Raw genomic sequence first — 20,036 nt, 5'->3', positions numbered from 1 at the left:
CTTTTAAGAGGTGTGAGAACATACAGCGGGGAAGCAACATTGTTCTGTCTCCACTTGCCAAAAACAAAGGGAAGTTCTCCCAAAATAGGTCAGTGAACAGAGCGGCACCTGAAGCAGCAGCATCGTGTAATGTCATTATACAGAACTGGTAACTTAGTCTGGCAGGATACATAATCCTGCCTACAAGGCAGCTGCCGGCACAGGCTACAATCCATTAGTCAAGTGTTCACATTGTTCACATCAACGTAAATGTGTTTAAATGCACCTTCTGTTTGCTTTCATTTGCCTTTTCTTCACCAAGCTAAAGCTCAGACAAACTGCTGTAGCGGATTCAAATTATTAAGAGTTTGATATTATGCAGAAACTATAATATGCCTCGAAGTTGGGGCACCAGGTTTGTTTTAAAGCTAAAACCATGCTTGTATCAATCTAGTCAACGTCAGATGTCAATTCAATGTTTTATCAGTTATGAACAACAATAACAACTTTCTTGTGATAAAACCAAATCAGTCTCTTATGCCGTGAATTCTTGTCGGTTCAGTGACCTCTGCTTAAATCTGAAGAACAATGCACACAAAACCAGATTCCTTTTAACGTTTTATTAATTTAACACTACTGGATATATGAATAACATATGGAAATACTCAAATAAACAGAACAGAAAATGAGAGAACAATCAGAATGAGATGATAAACAGTGAATGAATCAATGAGTGAAAACACAAGTATTGGTTAAGACTTAAGTGTGTGATGGCTTTGATCAAGTGAAAAGAGTATTTGTCTCTAACTAATTCAAATCTAAGGATAACTAAATACTAAATAACTAAATTGGAATGTTCAATTTTAGCGCTTTGAGAAACACCAGACTTCTCAGAGGATTAGAGATGTTCGTCTTGCCTTAGTTTGGAGCTGTCTGCCGCTTTGCAGCGTCTCCCGTTACCGGCTTGGTGGAGCAGGCGAGACCTCTCTGGTCCAGGTGCCACGGCCTCTGGGACAGGAATCGTCGCCCGCAGTGATGATGACGGCTCGGGTTCAGCAAAGCAACAGTCAGCCAGGCTGAACTTTCAAGGTGTTTCAAAACGTCAGCGCTACTTAAACTGGCCCAAAAATGAAACGGGCTGGAATCTAATTTAATTAGTTCGATCAAAAATAGCGAGTCGATTAAGGACTGGTTGTAATAGTTTCAGTTTCGCGGAGTTTCTTGATGACTTTCTAATGTTACAAAATTCATTGTTCGTTGGTGTTTCTAAGTTTAACTTAGGTTTACAAATTTAAGAACAAAAGAAAATTAACGAAAAGTAATGCGACGCAAAAAGAGAAGGTGAAAGAAATTCACTTTGAGTTCATGATCACTTTGACACTCAAATAAGCAGAGACATCAGAATGGTTAAACAGCAATATTAAATAGATTAAATAGTGGCCTGGTAGCGTAGTAATCGGTCGCCCGCGGAAGGCAAAGGTCCGCGGTTCGATCCCTGCCCGCGGAATCAGGTGTGACCATGAGCGAGTCACTTTACACAAGCTCCCTGAGCGCCGTTCACTATGGCAGCTCACTGCTCCCCGCGGGGATGGGTGAAATGCAGAGTCCACTGTGGCACTAATAAGGGTTACTTTTTTTATTTTTTTTTTAAAATGCGTAGAATATTTAAATCTTATACGTGGTCCCTTACAACGCTGTAACAAATGAAATGTTATTCATCATGACTGCTCTTGTCTTATGTAACACCCAGTAAACACGAAAACATACACAAATAATAAATGCAAGCAAAATCTAATTATAAATGACCTAATCTGGACATTACTAATTAAACAATTTCAACACTTAAAAATGTAATACAATAATGAGGATACCTAATTGTAGCTGGTGGACATAGTCTATGTGTATGTTGCACAGATTAAAAGAAGTATAGAAGGTGAGTCTCTCTATTTCAACTTTGTGCCTACACACAAAGGAAAGCGTGATGATAATTTGAAGTCCCTTTGTGACTTTAGGAATTTCCTGGCAAATCTGTAGATCAGGCATTAAACATCACACAGAAACCAATCAAATATCAAATGAAAACATTTTGTCCACAGAGTACAATGGCATCTGTTTCATGGAAGTTCTGGTGCATCTGAACCAGAACTTGTGTCCAAATGAAGTCTCTCGTTCTCTTGATGAGAACATTCCACATTTTATTGCTGGTGGTCCCAGTTCTGGGAGAGACAGCTTCTCAGTGATAAATGTGACAGCCTGTCCTTTTGGAATGATAAGCAGAGGTGGAATCCTGTGAGATTTACAGGTAGATGAACAAAGTGGTCTCATGGTTCTTTGATATGGACATTTGAGATGTTGGCGCTAATTGGTGCCTGTTGTGATAGAAACCAGTCTCCTGTGGTGGAGAAAGATTCAGGGTCCCTTATCTCTGGGGACTGGAGAGGACATAGAGGCTCTTCAATGAGGGAGTTAAGTTCACATGTAGGTCAGGTAACCTCAGTCCAGACATGGATTGCTACACTGCATTGCACCTAAAAACGTTGAAAGAGTAGGTTCACAGTCTCATTGAGTAGCTCCGTCTGCATGTTCAACAGTGTCACAGATTTTGAAGCAGACATTGTGTTATTTATCATGGCCTGTTTCTATGCTATGGTGAAAGTGCAGGTGCTGAAGATGATGTGTGTCTATGGTCGAAGCTTTGAGTCCAAGCACCTGCCCCACAGCCCCAGAAGGCAGGCTTTGTACTTACAGCCAACCGGTTGCCAGGAAGCAAGGATCTGCTGTCTGGTCCTTACGCTACAGGCAGACTGACAGACGTGCCTCTGAGCACTGCCTGCTGTGTCTGTGCTCGATTCCCAGTGCTCCCTGCAGCAGCTCGCCTCTGGCTCCATCACTCTGACATGTTGTTCCCCAAACTGGATAGCTTCCAAACTGCTCATCAGCAAAAAAGGATATTCAGGTATCCTGAGGAAACCTGAGTCTGACAGTCCCTGGGCCTGCGAGGACTGTAACAGTTAATAAGGAGATTTCTTCTTTTTAAAATGCTGTAATTATGCATGGATTAATAAAGTACTGATTTTTCCCAGAGTGCTGGTCATCAAACCACAACTAATCCGATTTGCTTCTCATGAATGAAGACATGAAAATACATTTGCGTGTTATATGATCTGTCAAGGTTCAAGGTTTTTCACATTTATGTGACTGGAAGACGATCGGATTTAATACCTTTGGCCACATCAGCATCTAGCTTTAATGTTTTTCTTTTGTGCACTTAGATGCTGACAAACAACACACTTTTTTTCTGTTTTGTTTACGAACACCAGATTTCATCTGCAAATTTCTATGTGCATTCACACCAGGCGTAAGCAAATGAACAGATGCCATCATGCCTCTAAGGCTGGAACAGTGATGGCCTCTGTACACAGGAAGAAGCGTGTCACTTCATTTCATAGTCGGACAAGCAAGGCCCTGGGGGAGAGCAGAGGTGGCAGGCAGAGGTTAACGCTGAGTAATGTGTGAGTCACAAAAACACTGCAGGAGCCACTCTTTGCCGTTCACCTCTGAGCTTCTCCTCTTTGTTGGCATGAAGTGCGACAACCTTGGGCCATCCTTGCTGCGTAGCTTCAGTCAAAGGCTCAGACTCTTTCTAGTTCACGCCCTTCAACAGCCATATCAAAAGTGGAGGTGTGTTCCTTGGCAGTGCTCAGCTCTAAGTGACACTGACACTGATAGGATGTTAGCAGGGGCTTGACAGCCTCTGGGAATATGCTGGGAATGATGAGGATAGTGGGGAAGGGGAAGCAGAGGTGGCTCCTGGTGTAGGGGCAGGCCTGCGGCAGAAGTCAACATGTGCATGAAGCTAATTAGCCAAGCAGCGCTGATGCAAAAACCTTTTAACTGTTTCCAGCTGTCAAGCACCTTGTGATTCACTCTGACAGGCCCTCTGCTCTGCTCTGCATAAAAATGCCAGTGTAGGTGTTTAAAATTTCATCCACCTCCCTCAGCAGAAGCCCATCGCTGCCTGCTATCACTCCCCCATCAGGCTGCCGGCAAGTGGCTCAGCTCAGCAGGCCAGAGCTCATGTGCATTTAGTAAACCCTGTTCAGCTGCTGCCTCCTCTCACCATGTTGTTTACGTTATATTTCTACCTGTTACGTGTCAGTTCAGCATATCTATGACTGACTGCATCTCCTCTCGCCCCAACCAGTGGACAAAGATACCTTGAGCGTAGTTCTGCTGTAACTACACTGTTGCTATTCAGATTAAATTAAAATGAAACAATTAAATAATAAATTAATACAATTCTATTTATTAATTTAAAATTTGCTCAAGTGACATCTGTTGGGTTTTCTATGAAGTCAAAAAAATCTGAAACTTTATTTTGCCACAAGAAAACTAAACTGAATTCAGAGCCAATTGAAACGATAGGCCTATTGTTTCAGGTCTTGCAGTCAAGAACTCTCAAAATATTATTGGTAAGTTGACAGAAAAGCATGTGATGCTGTGTGTCAGTGTCCAGACCAGTGCTATTCAGAATGACTGCAAGGAATGTGCTGCATGTTGATGGCGCTCCACAAAACAAATTAAGTGCTGACCATTTTTTTGTTCTGTCCAGCAGTTCAACAAACAGCATGTTTTAGGCTGAATACCGTATTGTGATGGACAGCTTGCTTTTATAAGAGGAGTAAATAAAGGGTTGAATTTTTGCTTTGGGGTGTGTGTGCGGGAGGGGGGGTCATTGGTGGGGGTGCAACCAGCTGCTGAAACCAACAAATCAGATTCAGTCAATCAGTCAAAGGGTGAGGCAGACGTTGGTGCATGAACAAAGCCAGGGTAATGGGAGGAGCTTAGCCACTACACCCAGTCAACAAGCAGAGGAGAGAACCCTAGCAGCCAGGGAGCCCACACACCTTCAGTTGCAGGATGGCAGGTGTTGGGACCGAAGCCGCCTACAGAGAACCCCCCAGGCAGAGCTGCAGCAGCCACAGAGACAGCATCCGAGGTCAGAGTGGACCAACGTGGGTCAACGCTGTTCGCCCCATGAGAACCAGGGGCAAACACTCCTCCCAGTCGGAGGGTTGGCCTGAGAGAATGGAGCCCGAGGACCCACAGTCTGTGGGGAACCCACCGGGAGATGCCCCTACGCCCCAAGTGGGGCCCACCCCCAGTCCACCAGCCCCACACAAGCGGAGCGGGGCCTACCCCATCGGACTGACCATATCCCCTGGCACCACATCGGGCCCGCAGCACAAGGCCAGCAATTGGTGTGGGTCAGCAGAAAAGAGACCACCCAGGCAGCGGATCCACGTACCCTGGGTGGAAAATGGAACCCCCCACAATCTAACCGCACACCCACGTGTACATCAAAACACACTACCACAAACTGTCTCTCAAAAAACTAGTCAATCATCCGTGAACCCATGCACTCTTGGGCGAGGCCACAACTGGCCTCACACCCAGGCCCCAGTAGAATAGCCCACCCCGGCTGAATGTATGTGTATGTGGCTAGGTATGGGGAACTTTGGGAGATTGCCAGTTCCCCAAGGGGTCCAGCAAACAGAGCCATCAAAGTGAAGGTTCTGTCTACTGCCCCCACTGGAGGCAGCCCCTAAATTCCTAGATAAGTGTGTATGACTAATGGAATTAAAACTGCAGAGCATCCCACTTAGGAGGGATGGAACCACTTTCCAGTTGCCCAGGTCCCTCCATCAGTAGGACGCCCCTCGTAGAGTCTGGAGAGATGTAGCTGGGAAGCAAGGCACCAGGGTCCGCAGAGCAAGGTTCCAGAGTAGTCCTGCTAACCATCCCACCGCCCTCCACAACCCCCACCTAGGAAGCGATAGACGAGACCCGGGTACCATTGTCACCCCTCTGTCACACTTACGGGATCTTACTACACGCCCCGTGTAGTGCTCCACTTAAGCCTACACACATACTCTGTGGTTGTGCATTAATGGCCAAACCTCCGCCCACTTCCCAATGAAGACCGCAGCCCGAGTAGCCTGCCAGCCCCCCCACGACAGGCCCGAGCAGTTACCAAAGGGTGTCGGACTGCTAGGGCAGGCACCGAGCAGGGGGGGAGTCCTAGGGGAGAGACAGGTAGAGGGCACAGGCAGGCACTCCCAGAGGGACCCCCTCGGACACAGGGCACCCAGGTCTCCATCCCCAGGTCTGCCCCTGCACACTGGCAATGAGGCCACTCCCCCGAGACAGGCACAAGCCAACCATCAAAATGGCCCTACTCCGGCACCAGACTGCCAGTCCCAGTAGCCACCACACCCCCACCGTGGGGGACCCACGTGGCCACCCCAGAATCCACCAGCCCCGTTGTCCCAGTTCCTTAGGCAGGCAGGCACTCCCGACCACCAGGCATCCCCCCACTGCCAGACATGGCACAGCACCCGAGCCCCAAGCATCTCTACCTGGAAATGGAATCAATCAGAGTATAGTTTTGAGTAATTGATTTGAACAAGTAGACAATGTGTCTAAGATGGTGTAATCTAACAACCTGTTCAAGTACTGAGTAATGGTTAATTTCTTTTTAGTTTTCCAGTTCATGAGGATGATTTTCTTTGCGACATAGAGGGCAAAGTGTGGCAAAGGGTTGGAAAGTGTATTGCCTTTTCGTTTTGTATGATGTCTGGATTGTTCCATAGAGGTTTTGGCAAAGAGTAAGCGAAGATCCATTAATTTTAAGAAAATCCCACCAGGCTGTCAGAGATGCTCTTATGCTAATGCTTTGGAAGCAACTATGGTGTTTAATTTTAGTGCTGATAAATGGTAGATCTGCAACTTTAATATTTCCACAAAATGTTTGTTCAATGTCTATCTATGAGCAGTCTGTTGGAATGGGTTTTATACATTTGTGGACATGGTTCAGTCTGTTGGCAAGAAAATAGGGGTGGAAGTTAGGTAGTTCTAGGCTGCCGCAGTGTCTGGATTTTTGAAGAGTTTTTAAACTAATTTGTGGTGGCTTGGTTTTCCACAAAAACTGTAAGATGCATGAGTCTAATGTCTTAAACCACACCTGGCCTGGCTGAGTCGGGATCATTGAGAATATGTAATTAATTTTTGGCAGGATCATCATTTTTATGGTGGCAATTCTTTCCATAAGTGAAATGGGTAAAGACTGCAATCTTTTGAGGTTGGCTTCTATTTGTTTTAATAATGGGTTGTAGTTTAGATCAATAAGCTCTGATAGCCCTAACGACAATTCAATGCCCAAGTATTTAATGTTCCCTGAAGTGTGAAGTGAAGTGTGGTAGAAGAGATGTTATTCACCTTAAAGTTAAGTGGTAGCACTATATATTTTGTCCAGTTAATAGAGTATTCTGAAAGTCCTGAGAATTCATCTATAGTTGTTCAACGCTGATGACAGCCCTACAGCCTTCCGCCATGAACTTTTTACGGATGGAGAACAGTCGGCAGCGGCGGTCGAGGATCACCTTGGGGAACTCATTGTTGATGCTGTAGTCGGTTCTCCTTAGCTGTCTTAACCAGTTCCTTCTGCTTAAAGTCAAGAAACTTGGCAATGATGGATCGTGAGCACTGGCCACCCGGTCGTCTTCCTCTGAGCCGATAAGCATGATGAAACGCCATGTTGTCCACAACATTCAATTCAATTCAATTCAATTCAATTTCAATTCAATTCAATTCAATTCAATTTTATTTATATAGCGCCAAATCACAACAAAGTTATTTCAAGGCACTTTACAAAGTAAGGTTTAAAACCTCACACAACTAAACCCAACAAATCCCACATACAGCAAGCATTTAATTTGACAGCAACAGTGGAGAGGAAAAACTCCCTCTCTAACGAGGAAGAAACCTCCAGCAGAACCAGACTGGATGTGGGCGGCCATCTGCCTCGACCGATTGGGGTGAGAGGATAGAGAGATAGAAAAGCACAGCAACAGCAACAAGCAACAACAAGCAACAACAGAGCACAGGCAGGATGGTAGGACCAGGGACTGGATGCAGGCAGGATGGTTGGATCCGCAGCTGCCCATCACAGACACCAAACTTTGAGTCCAATGATACCTGTGGGTGAGGACAGAGAGGGAGAAAGAGTGGGGGTGGGGGGGGAGAGAGGAGAGAAGCACAACTACTGGACAGAAAGAGACAAGGTTAGTTAAACATGGGACAATGATGGGAGGTTATGGGACAGAGGAGGTAGAAGGAAACAGAGGAGCTCAGTGTATAAATTAAGTCCCCCAGCAGTCTATGTCTATTGCAGCTTAACTAAGAGATGGTTCCTGTGACTAACAATAATTGCCAGTGACCTGAACCATTATAGCACCATAACTATAAGCTTTATCAAAAAGGAAGGTTTTAAGCCTAATCTTAAAGGTGGAGAGTGTGTCAGCTTCTCGAACCTGAAGAGGGAGCTGGTTCCAGAGGAGAGGAGCTTGGTAGCTAAAAGCTCTGCCCCCTGTTCTACATTTAAACACTCTAGGAACCGCAAGTAGCCCAGCGCTCTGAGAACGAAGTGTTCTGCTGGGAGCATAAGGAACTATAAGGTCTTTAAGATAAGCTTTATCATTGAGTACTTTGTATGTGAGTAGGAGAATTTTAAATTCTATCCTACATTTTACAGGCAGCCAGTGCAGAGAAGCTAATGTAGGAGAAATGTGATCTCTCTTTCTAAGTCCTGTCAGAACTCTGGCTGCAGCATTTTGAATGAGCTGTAGGTTTTTTAAGGAGCTGTTAGGACATCCTATGAGTAAGGAGTTACAGTAGTCCAGCCTAGAGGTAACAAATGCATGGATCAGTTTCTCTGCATCGCTCTGAGAGAGGATGCTTCTGATTTTAACTATATTTCTAAGGTGGAAGTAGGCGGTTCTGGAGATTTGTTTAATGTATGATGTAAAAGAGAGATCCTGGTCAAACATGACACCAAGGTTCCTCACAGTAGAATCTGAAGCTAATGTTATGCCATCCAGGGTGGCTATCTGACTCAATAGTGTCTCTCTCAGATTTTTAGGCCCAACAATAAGAATCTCGGTTTTATCTGAGTTTAGTTGAAGGAAGTTTTGGGACATCCAGGATTTGATGTCTTTTAAACAACCCTGAATTTTGACTAGTTGATCTGTTTCATTTGGTTCCAAGGACATGTATAGCTGAGTATCATCTGCGTAAAAATGAAAATTAATAGAATGCTTTCTAATAATCTCACCTAGAGGAGACATGTATAAGCTAAACAGAATTGGACCCAGCACAGAACCCTGTGGAACTCCATAGCTAATCCTTGTGCGTGTGGAGAATTTATCATTAACATGAACAAACTGGAATCTGTTCAACAAATAGGATTTAAACCATCCCAATGCTGTTCCATTAATCCCGATTCTATGTTCTAGTGTCTGTAATAGAATGTGATGATCAATTGTATCAAATGCAGCGCTAAGATCTAACAGGACAAGGACAGAAACTAGACCATTGTCCGAAGCTAATAGAAGATCATTAGTGACTCTAACCAGAGCTGTTTCTGTGCTATGATGTTTTCTAAATCCTGACTGAAAATCTTCATACAGGTTTTTCCCACTAAGGTGGTCAGATAATTGTTTAGCCCCGATTTTTTCGAGAATCTTGGAAATAAAGGGTAAATTTGAAATGGGCCTATAGTTGGCTAGTTGTCCAGGGTCAAGGGTTGGTTTTTTTCAATAGAGGTTTGACCACAGCCACCTTAAAAGCCTGTGGTACATAGCCTAGTTGTAAAGATTGGTTGATTTGATTTAATATGGATGAGCTGATTAAAGGTAGAACTTCTTTGAGTAATCTGGTTGGGATTGGATCTAAAAGACAAGTGGACGACTTGGAAGAGTTAATTATTGAGGTTAACTCCATATGAGTTATGGGGGAGAAGCTGTCTAGGTAAGACAGAGGATTTAATAAATTTAAAGTTAATGGATCTAGACAGTGCTTTCTGTCATTTGGAAGAAGTCGCTGCTGAATGTTTTTTCTAATGATAATTTTATTAGTAAAGTAGTTCATAAAGTCATTGCTGCTGAGATTTAAGGGGATAGTAGACTCAATACAGCTATGACTCTTTGTCAGCCTGGCTACAGTGCTGAAAAGAAACCTGGGGTTGTTTTTGTTTTCCTCAATTAGGGAGGAATAATATGTTTTTCTAGCAGCACAAAGTGCTTTTTTATATTTCATTAGACTGTCCTTCCATGCAATGCAGTTTACATTTATTTTGTTGGAACGCCACTGTCTTTCTAGTTGTCTAGTCCTTTGCTTTAGACTGCGGATGTCTGAGTTATACCACGGAGCTAACCTCCTCTGATTCACTGTCTTCTTCTTCAGAGGGGCCACTGTCTCTAACACTGTACGTAGAGAAGCTGCAGCATCATCTACAAGACAGTCAACCTGTTCATAAGGATTAAGGTGACTGTTCTCTGTGTATCTGCAAGACATTGAGGCAAAAGATGATGGAATCATCTGCTTGAATCTGGCAACAGCATTGTCAGATAAACATCTGCTATAGTAACATTTCTTTCCAGCTGTTATAGGGTCAGTTGTGCTAAATTCAAAAGTTAATAAGAAATGGTCAGATAACAGAGGGTTTTGGGGAAGAACTATTAAATTATCAATTTCAACTCCATATGTCAGGACAAGATCTAGAGTGTGGTTAAAACGATGAGTGGGTTCATTTACCTGCTGTGTAAAACCAATAGTGTCTATTAAGGAGTTAAAAGCAGTGCTGAGACAGTTGCTGTCAACATCTACATGAATGTTAACGTCTCCCACTACAATGACTTTATCTGTGCTAAGAACTAAGTCAGATAAGAATTCAGAGAATTCAGTTAAGAACTCTGAATATGGAGCAGGAGGACGGTAAACAATACAAAACACAACTGGTTTCTGAGTTTTAGAGTCTGGGTGAGAAAGGCTCAGAGTGAGGCTCTCAAATGAGTTATAACTATGTTTAGGTTTAGGAGTAATTAATAAATCTGATTTATAAACTGCTGCTACTCCTCCACCTCTACCTGTACTTCTTGGAACATGATAGTTGATGTGACTCATTGGAGTCGACTCATTTAAAGTAACATATTCATCCTGCTGCAGCCAGGTTTCAGTGAGACAGAACAGATCTATGTGATGGTCACTTATCAAGTCATTTATTAAAAAGGATTTAGATGAGAGAGATCTGATATTTAATAAACCACACTTCATTAGCTTACTATTACTTTGTTCCACTCTGAGTTGTCACGGAGTGGGGGGACTAAGCAACATGGCCATGTTACTAGAGAGCAGAGAGGCTCCGTTCAACGTGGGATGGACGCCGTCTCTTCTAATCAGCCCAGGTTTTCCCCAAAAAGTGCTCCAATTAGCCACAAAGCCCACATCGTTTGCAGGACACCACCTAGACAACCAGCGGTGGAGCGATGACAGCCGGCTATACATGTCATCGCTGGTCACATTGGGGAGGGGTCCAGAGAAAACTACGGAGTCCGACATTGTTTTGGCGAACGAACACACCGACTCAATGTTAGTTTTAGTGACTTCCGATTGGCGTAACCGGGCGTCATTAGCTCCTGCGTGTATTACGATCTTAGCGTACTTACGTTTATCCTTAGACAGGAGCTTAAGATAAGACTCAATGTCGCCCGCTCTGGCCCCAGGCAAACACCTAACTGTGACCGCTGGATTCTCTAACTTCACGTTTCGGACTATGGAGTCACCAATGATCAGAGTGGGTTTCTCAGCGGGTGTGTCGCTGAGTGGGGAAAATCTGTTTGAAACGTGAAGCGGTTGGTGGTGCACCGTGGGCGCCTGCCTAAAGCTACTTTTCTTACGAGGCGTGACCCAGTCGTTGCCCAGCTGCCTGGGACCTGCCGGGGGACTGGTAGCAGCTAAGCTAGGAGGCTCCGCACCGGCTAAAGGGACCTGGCTAGCTGGCCTGTTTTCTAAAGTGCGAAGCCGAGACTCTAAGTCTAACAACCTCGCCTCCAACCCTGCAACTAGCGTACACCTATTACAGATACCATTACCATCACTAAAGGAGGCGGAGGATAAGCTAAACATAAGACACACCGAGCACCGAACAGAGCGAGAGGGAGAGGAAAAGGGGGAAGCCATAGCAGGAAAGTAAGCTAGGAGCTACGCTAGCGGAGAAAACACTTAGATAACAGTGTAAATTAGCAGGACGTTTAATGAAAGGAAAAGATGCTTGAGTGTTACAAGCTTGTTTTGAAACTTTTAGCAGTCGCTATCGGATATAAAACGATAATATTTAGAAAAGAGCGGAGAGTAACGCTGTACACACACAGCGGCAGCAAACCTCAGTAACCGGGAGTGACGCGATACGCTTACCGTCAGTCAGCCGTCAGTCAGTTGGCATCCACTGGAAGCTTCATCTGTTGGGTCAAAAAGTTTTTAACGGGGGTTTCCGCGTTTTCCTCCACCTGTTCTGAAATCATGCCGCGGGCCTGCAGGTCAATGATACTTTCTTTAATTTTTTTTATTTTTGGCTGCTAGCTGAGCCATATCCTTTGTCAGGGAATTCCAGGGAGTCGCGGAGGGCCTGGAACTCTCTGTGGAGGAGTTCCACTAGCGCCAGACGCGCGTCAGAACTTTCTAGCTTCTTTTTCTATGGACTCCAAGATGTCTGTGATATTTTTATCCGCCAAGCCAGCTCCAGGTGACTCAGGTGAGTCAGACGGACGGGATCTTTTGTTTGGAGCTGTGTGAATTTTACCCATTACCAGACGCTCAAAGCACTCGTCGATGTACTCGAAACTTTCCTCGGTGTTATCCAGAATGTTAAGATGGTTGATTGTTGTCCGTGGGATTTACTGTAGTAGTTATTTATATATATTTATTGGCGGATAGTTTATCGAGCTGTAATGCCAGTGTCGTGCCGCCTTGTTGAATTTCTCATGCTTTTCTTGCAGAGTCTTGCGTTCTCTCACAGCATCGCGTTCCATGTGCTGTCCATTTAATTGAATTTATGAGCAGTTCTTGCTGAGCTGTTGCTGGTTTGTGTTTCTGTCTTACACAGTTCTTGTTTGATAACGACGGGAATCATAAAAACCAAGACAACTGTGCCCAGAGGCCACTCACCCAGAGGCCACTCACCCAGAGGCGTAAAGGGACTAGGTTCCTGTTACCAGGATCACTGAACCAGTCTTAATCCCTAGGTCGATGCATGTATTATAAAAAGCACAATATACTAATACTGACCTGATGTATTTACTTGTTGGTTTGTAATAGGTCGATGTAACATATGGTACAGTGAATAAAAAAATTAATGAAAATAGTAAATCCTCACAAAAACTTAGAGTGACCACAGATCCTTAGAGCCTATGTGTATGTGTACTGTAAAACAGGGATCTTCTTGTTCTTAGATGTGCAACAATGAACGTCCAAAATCTACAAAATCTACAATGTAAATAGCACCAAGCTCACTGGAAACAGTATTAGACAGCATACCGTGTTGCCATAGGTAAAGAAGAGGACAGCTCTGTACAGTTAAAGTATTTGACATATTTATTATTTGTCCAAGCTGGATTAAGGCTAAGGATAAACAGAATGTTCAGAAAGCCATCCAATTAAGAAACATACATCTGTTTCTGAATGGGATTGCTTTCTGAACATTCTGTTTATTGTTTAACCTATGTGGGAAATTTTGTGTTGTCATGAGATGCTGTGCCTCTGGCTGATAGTTGTTCCTGGGGGGTCATCAAGCATTAGGTTATCAAATGGTGGGGGTTTTCACTGTAGTGACCACGGGAACATTAATAAAGGAAGTAAAGGGGGGTTTACTGCACTCATGTATATCAAAGACCAGTCAACAGCTAATGTGGGGATTTCTAACAGGGTATAAATACAGGTCTTGTGTCCTCAGTCCTTCAGTGGATACTTTGTACATAGTAAGATGTGCCTTACGTCTTAGATGTTATGTAATTGTGATCCACTCCATGATGACATGAGAGTAAACTTTTAGATGGTTTATCACACTGATGATTTTATAAGAAGATTTCCACAACATTTATAAAAAATATAAACACAGTTTCTAACTGTCAACATGATGTGACACAGTGTTTTTTTGTGTCGGGTTAAATGCAACTCACTTGTAACTATTATATCTGAAGACCACCATAGCATTTGATCTGAGAAACCGAGTAGAGAAGAGTATGTCTGGATCACTTTATTCCTTTATTAGATAGGTGTAGAGGATTGAAACAGCAATTAGGGAGCAAACGTTTGGGAATAAGCCTGAAAACCATCCCCACATCTTGTTATATTATTCTAGGGCTGAGGAACGTTTCTGCTGTTGTGCACAACTACAGGAAGCTTTTGCTGCCAAGGAAGGTTTAACAAGTTCATCAACCCTAAATCTTTTTCCACTACTGTTCTTGAGGTGTTTAAAATAAAAGTAAATAAAATATAAGTAAATTCCTTTCTGATTTGGGTATGCACATCTTGATCACTCAGTTGAATAAGTTACTCTACTTAGATTGAAGGTTCAATGACACACTTTGAGAAAAAAGACTCAAAGTCAGAATGTGAGTGTGCAGGCTGCCAGTTCCCACTGTGCATCAATGAGTAGATTTTTTATCAGAGTGTTACTTGAGTGGATAAATGAGCATGAATTTGTTAGGAAATACGAACAGAAACGCCAGGGGACAAAAAGCTTTGCATCACCTTAGAAGCAGTTACTACAGTAAAGCTGTTAAAGGCCTCCTGAAAAATGATAATTCGTCAATGATAAACTGCTTTACAGGCTCAACTTCAATGTTGGGAGAGTGGCAATGGCAGCAACGTGCAGTGCATCACCATTCATGGCCAGAAGAGGCAGGGTTCATGTGCTTTTACTTCCCCCAGCCCGAACAGCAGAGACATTTTAAAAAAAGGTTAAAGGCAGAGAGGTCCAGGGTTGCAGATTCATGTGTGCACTTCAATACTAGAGTTGTGGAACAGTGGGAAATAAACAATGATACATTGACTGCTCCACCACGTCTGGAACCATAGTTTACTCTATTCAAATCCTGATTTTCTACTTATTATGTATCCAAAAAGAAAGACTCACCTGTGCCCTGCTGGCATTAAATATCCATACTGCCTGTTTTCATCAAGGGACCAGACTCACCCAACACAATGCTGACCTGATCCCAGAGCAGTGAAATGAGCTTCTAAATGCATTATAATATATGCAGCAGGTGTTGTGTTGGCGCCTTTGAACAGACTGTATTTTCTTTAACTTAGTTTCAGTAGACTGCAGGGAAGAGGGGGAGGAGGCAAATTAATCCCAGCCATTGCTTCTGTGCTCTGATCTCTGGTAGATTGGCCAGGAGCTGGAGGTCCCTGTCTTAATTATCATTTCTTATAAGAAAGCATTTATCAGCATGACAATGTGTGAACACTAATCTACAAACCCAGGGCTTTAACTGAGCTGAGGAGGCTGTGAAGGCAACATGGGGTCAATTTTAAAGATCTCTCCTGTAACTATAATGTAATGTGCAAAGCATCTACGTTGATTTTATATTATATTCTATATAAATATAGTTGATGTTGGAGGGGAATCCCTTAAAACGGTCCAGTATCACAGTGCCGCCATCGGAGAGTCGCTGTGTTATTAATGGGTTCAGTCTGTGCTGGACACATTTACCATTTCTGTAAAAAGAGCCTGGAATGTCCACTTATTACAATTAAAAATAATTAATTCATTAACATTCACTGCATTAATACTGCTACAGGACAGTGTTTCATTATAAATGTAAAACATAGCTTCAGATTGTGTTGAACTGTGCTCCAGCATTGTGGAGCTCAGTGACATTAGTAGCCCACTCTGATAGATCACACTGATGCCAGCTTACAGCAAATGAGCCTAGAAATAGACTGAGTCAGACACTATGTGGTGCCTGCACTGACCACAGTGACTCCACTCAGTAACTCAGAGTAGCTTACTGTAATTCAGTGCATGTCTGTTGTTCACATAACAACACAGCTCTAGCTTCTGTCAGTAATCATATTGTCCTAGTGAAACCAGCATTACCAAAAATTAATGTAGCTGTGAATGATGATGGCGCTGGGCCCAGCAGGTGCGTCAGTAATGCAGCAGTTATCCTTCACAGCGTGTAAACAACTCAAGGTGGAGTGTCAGTTCACATCCTTAGTGTCTCCTTCACGTTGCTGTCCTGCAAGTACATCTTACAGTAAGTGGTGACAATGCTATTATTCCAGAGCACTGGAGTCAAGGGCAGCACTTTTTGTGTGTGTTGTTGTTCCCATGTAGCATGGTGGCAGCAGTTTGTCACATATACAGGGAAGGTGACTGCGTCATTTAGCTGCGATGACCCTGCTGTTCTTCTGACTCACACGTTCCTCTAATATCAGCCTAAATAGCTTCAGCATGTATGACTCATCCTGTAGCACGGATCAACAACACAAAGTCTGAGGACACTATGGATGTGGATTTTGTGTGACTTCCATTGCAAGTTTACTAACGACAAATAATCTTCTTAATAAAAACCTGCCTGTATCAAAGTAGCAAATATTCACTCTATGCTTTTTCTAGGGCAAAAAACCCCTGTTTCCCTGTTTAGAGAGTTAACACTTAAGAAGAAGCCTTAAGTCTTAAGAAGCCTTCCAAAAAAAAATAAACGTCCCAACCCCGAACCCCCGGGGCCCGATCACGATGGGGATGAAGGTGAGTGGAGGGCCAACGTGAAAACAAGTTACAGCAAACTTGATCTTCAATAAACCTCATCCAATCAGCTTGTATCAAACGCCTTGAACTCACCAAAATCAAGTACCTTAGACCTTGTGTTGACCATGAGAAGGGGATGCAGGCTAATGTGACCACAAGAAACGCAGTAAACCTCTACACATTATGAGTAAAAAGGCCGAGGACACCACAGGCTCCATTCCCTTCACATGATGAGGTCTGACAAAAAAACAGACCGGTCTACATTCAACCCAGGCATCCGAATTAATGGAGTCTCTTTCTGACTGCATCGTACTGGAGCAGCTATTGATTTCAGGTTGTCCTCTGCCTCATTAGACCATGGCAAAGTTCTGCCCCAAAGCTTAAACAGGACAGCTTCAATCCATAAATGAGCTGAATGCACTAGAGCTAAAACATCTGAAGTCTTTTAGTCAGGTTAGGTCAGGAAATCATCGGGAACTTCAAATTAACTTCACTATTTCATCAGTTTATAGTTAAGTACTAATTACATCAAATAGGATCATTGCCTCCCTTGTGGAAATTGCGTTCTTTGCATGTTGTCCCTCACTGGTTGTGTAGCAAGCTGCCACATCCAGAAGTTGTACATGTACATGTACATATATATATGTATAAGTATATAAATATATAAGTATAAATATATAAGGTTGATTGGTTATTTATGAAAACTCAAAACATATAAACATATAAACGTAATTGAAAATTATACAGGTAATACTTCATTGCTATTGCTTATGCAATGAAGTACTAACTTCTTCAACAGAGCCACAGTTAGCGCTTAGCTGGCTCATTTCGTAAAGCTTTAGTCTGAGAAGCAGAAGGTTATCAGTCCAAGCCCAGTTTATGCCATAGGAAAGTTTCCCCAAGGGAGTAAAAAACTAGGTCTTATCTTATCACATGTAGATATTTCACATAATCATAAACTGATGAAATAGTAACGTTAATATAAAATTCTTCATTATCTGTACATCAGGTATTTAAACAAAACATAAGCTTTATGTGTAAATTACAATAACCTAATGTAATCTATTTGCACAACCCTAATGACCAACCCGTTTCATTTTCACTTCAAGTAAAGGTTATTTGATTTTCTATACATAGTATATGTTTAAGCATACTTGAGTTATTTTTATAAAAAAAAAAAAAAAACATTTCAAAATTTGAAATCCTAGGATTTCTTATCCTATATCCATTCCATCCCATATCATGTATGAAGGCTGCTGTGTGGATGAGAGACGCTTAAACGGAGCAGGACAAGCTTCAGGTGCACATGTGCATGCTTTGAAAGCAGCTTTTCCATCGTTTTTAAATTATCACCTGCCAACACAAATTCAGCTTTTGCTTGTGAAGTCGACCAGAACCCGTTGTCCCACTGCCATACATCATAACAGACAAGCAGACCCAGCTATCCCTGTTTACCAGGTCCTATTAAGATCACAGGAACTTAGTTCAGCCCCATGCTGGCAGGTCTGCAGATGGCCAGGTAAACTTCAACAGTTCTGTTTCTGCCACTGGCTGCTAGACAAAGGGCTGCATGGGTTGTTTTATTTACTCGTGTAGGGACACATGGTCTTGTGAAATTAGTCATGTTTGTGTCTGAGTCTGTTGCCAAGCTACAGTAGAGATCGCTGTAATTCAGGCTTTGCTATTTATTCTTGATACACAGAGAGAGATTTACAATCATAGTTTACTGGGACATTTCTAATAAAGTATATATGAACAATATAAACTAGTCATTGTCTCCAGAACTGACATTAGAAGAACATAAGAAAGTAAACCAGTTTCCTTTTCTTTATTAATTACTGTGCTACAGTTTATATCACTTAACTGACTTAACCATACAAGCAGCCTTTAAATGTTACAGAGTCAACAAAGTTTTGCCAGGAGTGTTGGGCATCGCCATCCTTTAGGTTTATAGCTTTTGCTGTATATTTGTGTTGTTCACACATGCCACTGGTATTAATTTGGTGATATTTCAGAGTGGAACTGTCATTTCATTTTAGAATAAGCCTATAAAGCAGCAAAGGTGCTGACACAGGAGAAGAGATATGAGAGGCAGGATTAATCATGTGCCACAGAAGGACGCAGCTCAACTAAGCTGGAGGGGAAGAGGAAGCGAGGTGGAGGGAGAGAACACAGACACGGCCACATTGATGGATGAGCAAGGTGTGCATTTACTGCTCTGTCCAACCACGTCCACCTTCGGTTGGTACTGGACTAGCAGCACATGCTGGCAAGGCAGCAGCAGGTCTCATCAGCGCCTGAAGCAGGACGGGTCAAAAGCCAAGGTTAGTGGCATTGCGCCTGCAGCCAAAGCACCATTATATATCATTGTGTCATAGCCTGCTTAGAAACAGCAGGTGGACAGACCCCAGAGCAGATTCAGGAGTGGCAGATAAGTCCAGGTTTAATAAAGTGACAGCAGGTCATGCACCGCCATCATTTACTGCAGACTAGTTCAGGCTCCATGTATGCCTGTTCCAGTAACCACTGCCTCAACTGAACTGGAATCTGAAGAGTGATTATTCAAATGCTATAGTTTGTGAAACATAGTTAGGTATTTGGATTTTGTTTGATTTGTGAAATGTTTTGTTTTATTAAATATATTTTGTGAATTTTTGTAAATTTCAAATTTGTAGTTATAGGTCATCTGTTATTTCAACAGTTTTGCACCATTGTGTTGTGTTTCTGTGAAAGTTTTAATTTCACATATTATATTGTCAATTATTTTACTGTACTAAGGGGCATGGTGGGACTCACATGAGAGATTTATACATACCCTCTACTCCTCATGACCGCTGAGGTGAACAGTTCCTTATGCTCAGATCCTGCGTCTGTAATAAAAAAACAAGAATTCTCAAGTACTTTATAATCAACAGAGTGTGGTGAAAAGCACACAGAGCAAAAACTAAATGAAGAACCCTGCAAAGCATTATGTCATGCGATAAACTTAAATACACCTTTCAGCTGCAAGACTCATGCAGTTTGTAGTTCATGAGATACGAGACACTGGCACTAAAGTTGGCAAGTGTCAGAAGACCAATGCAGTAGATGCAGAAACGGCCTGGAATGACTAAAGCCTGCAACACACAGGCAAGACACGTTTGAGCCCAGTCAGTCCTCAGTCCTGATCGTGGAGAAAACAAATATTAGGAGAATCTACAGCAGCCATTCATATCCTTAGTAGGAGCATAAGTAATATTTCTGCCCCTACAATATTCTGCAGGCTACAAATTTAAGATTAGGATGTACGTCATATATATCACATATTACATCATTGCATAATGCATAAAACAATTATTCTGCTTCAGACATCTCCTCTGGCTTCATAGAGGAGCAGGGAGAAGCTGGATGTCCAAGAGGAGGAGAG

The 20,036-nt window shown here is 42.8% G+C and overlaps 2 protein-coding genes across 4 annotated transcripts in view; both read right to left on the bottom strand.

Annotated features, from left to right (window-relative positions):
• LOC114849748 (heparan sulfate glucosamine 3-O-sulfotransferase 5) overlaps positions 1-20,036 on the bottom strand; it is a 50,233-nt gene that overhangs the window by 11,945 nt on the left and 18,252 nt on the right. For 2 of the 3 annotated variants that reach the window (XM_055506288.1, XM_029141464.3), the window contains one exon: positions 19,446-19,500. The gene's annotated coding sequence lies outside the window, so the exon portion shown is untranslated. Of the gene's footprint in view, positions 1-18,844; positions 18,928-19,445; positions 19,501-20,036 lie in introns of all 3 variants that reach the window. The other variant, XM_029141463.3, reaches the window with a different exon arrangement.
• On the bottom strand, positions 9,503-11,174 carry LOC129603677 (uncharacterized). Its single transcript, XM_055506260.1, has one exon. It carries the CDS (start codon positions 11,149-11,151, stop codon positions 9,616-9,618), a length of 1,536 nt encoding a protein of 511 aa, XP_055362235.1. The 5' UTR covers positions 11,152-11,174; the 3' UTR covers positions 9,503-9,615.

The sequence above is a fragment of the Betta splendens genome, chromosome 24 (genome assembly GCF_900634795.4).
Source record: "Betta splendens chromosome 24, fBetSpl5.4, whole genome shotgun sequence".
Lineage (NCBI taxonomy): Eukaryota > Metazoa > Chordata > Actinopteri > Anabantiformes > Osphronemidae > Betta > Betta splendens.
The sequence above is the reverse complement of the archived record's forward strand: the minus strand, read 5'-3'. Positions and strand labels throughout refer to the sequence as shown.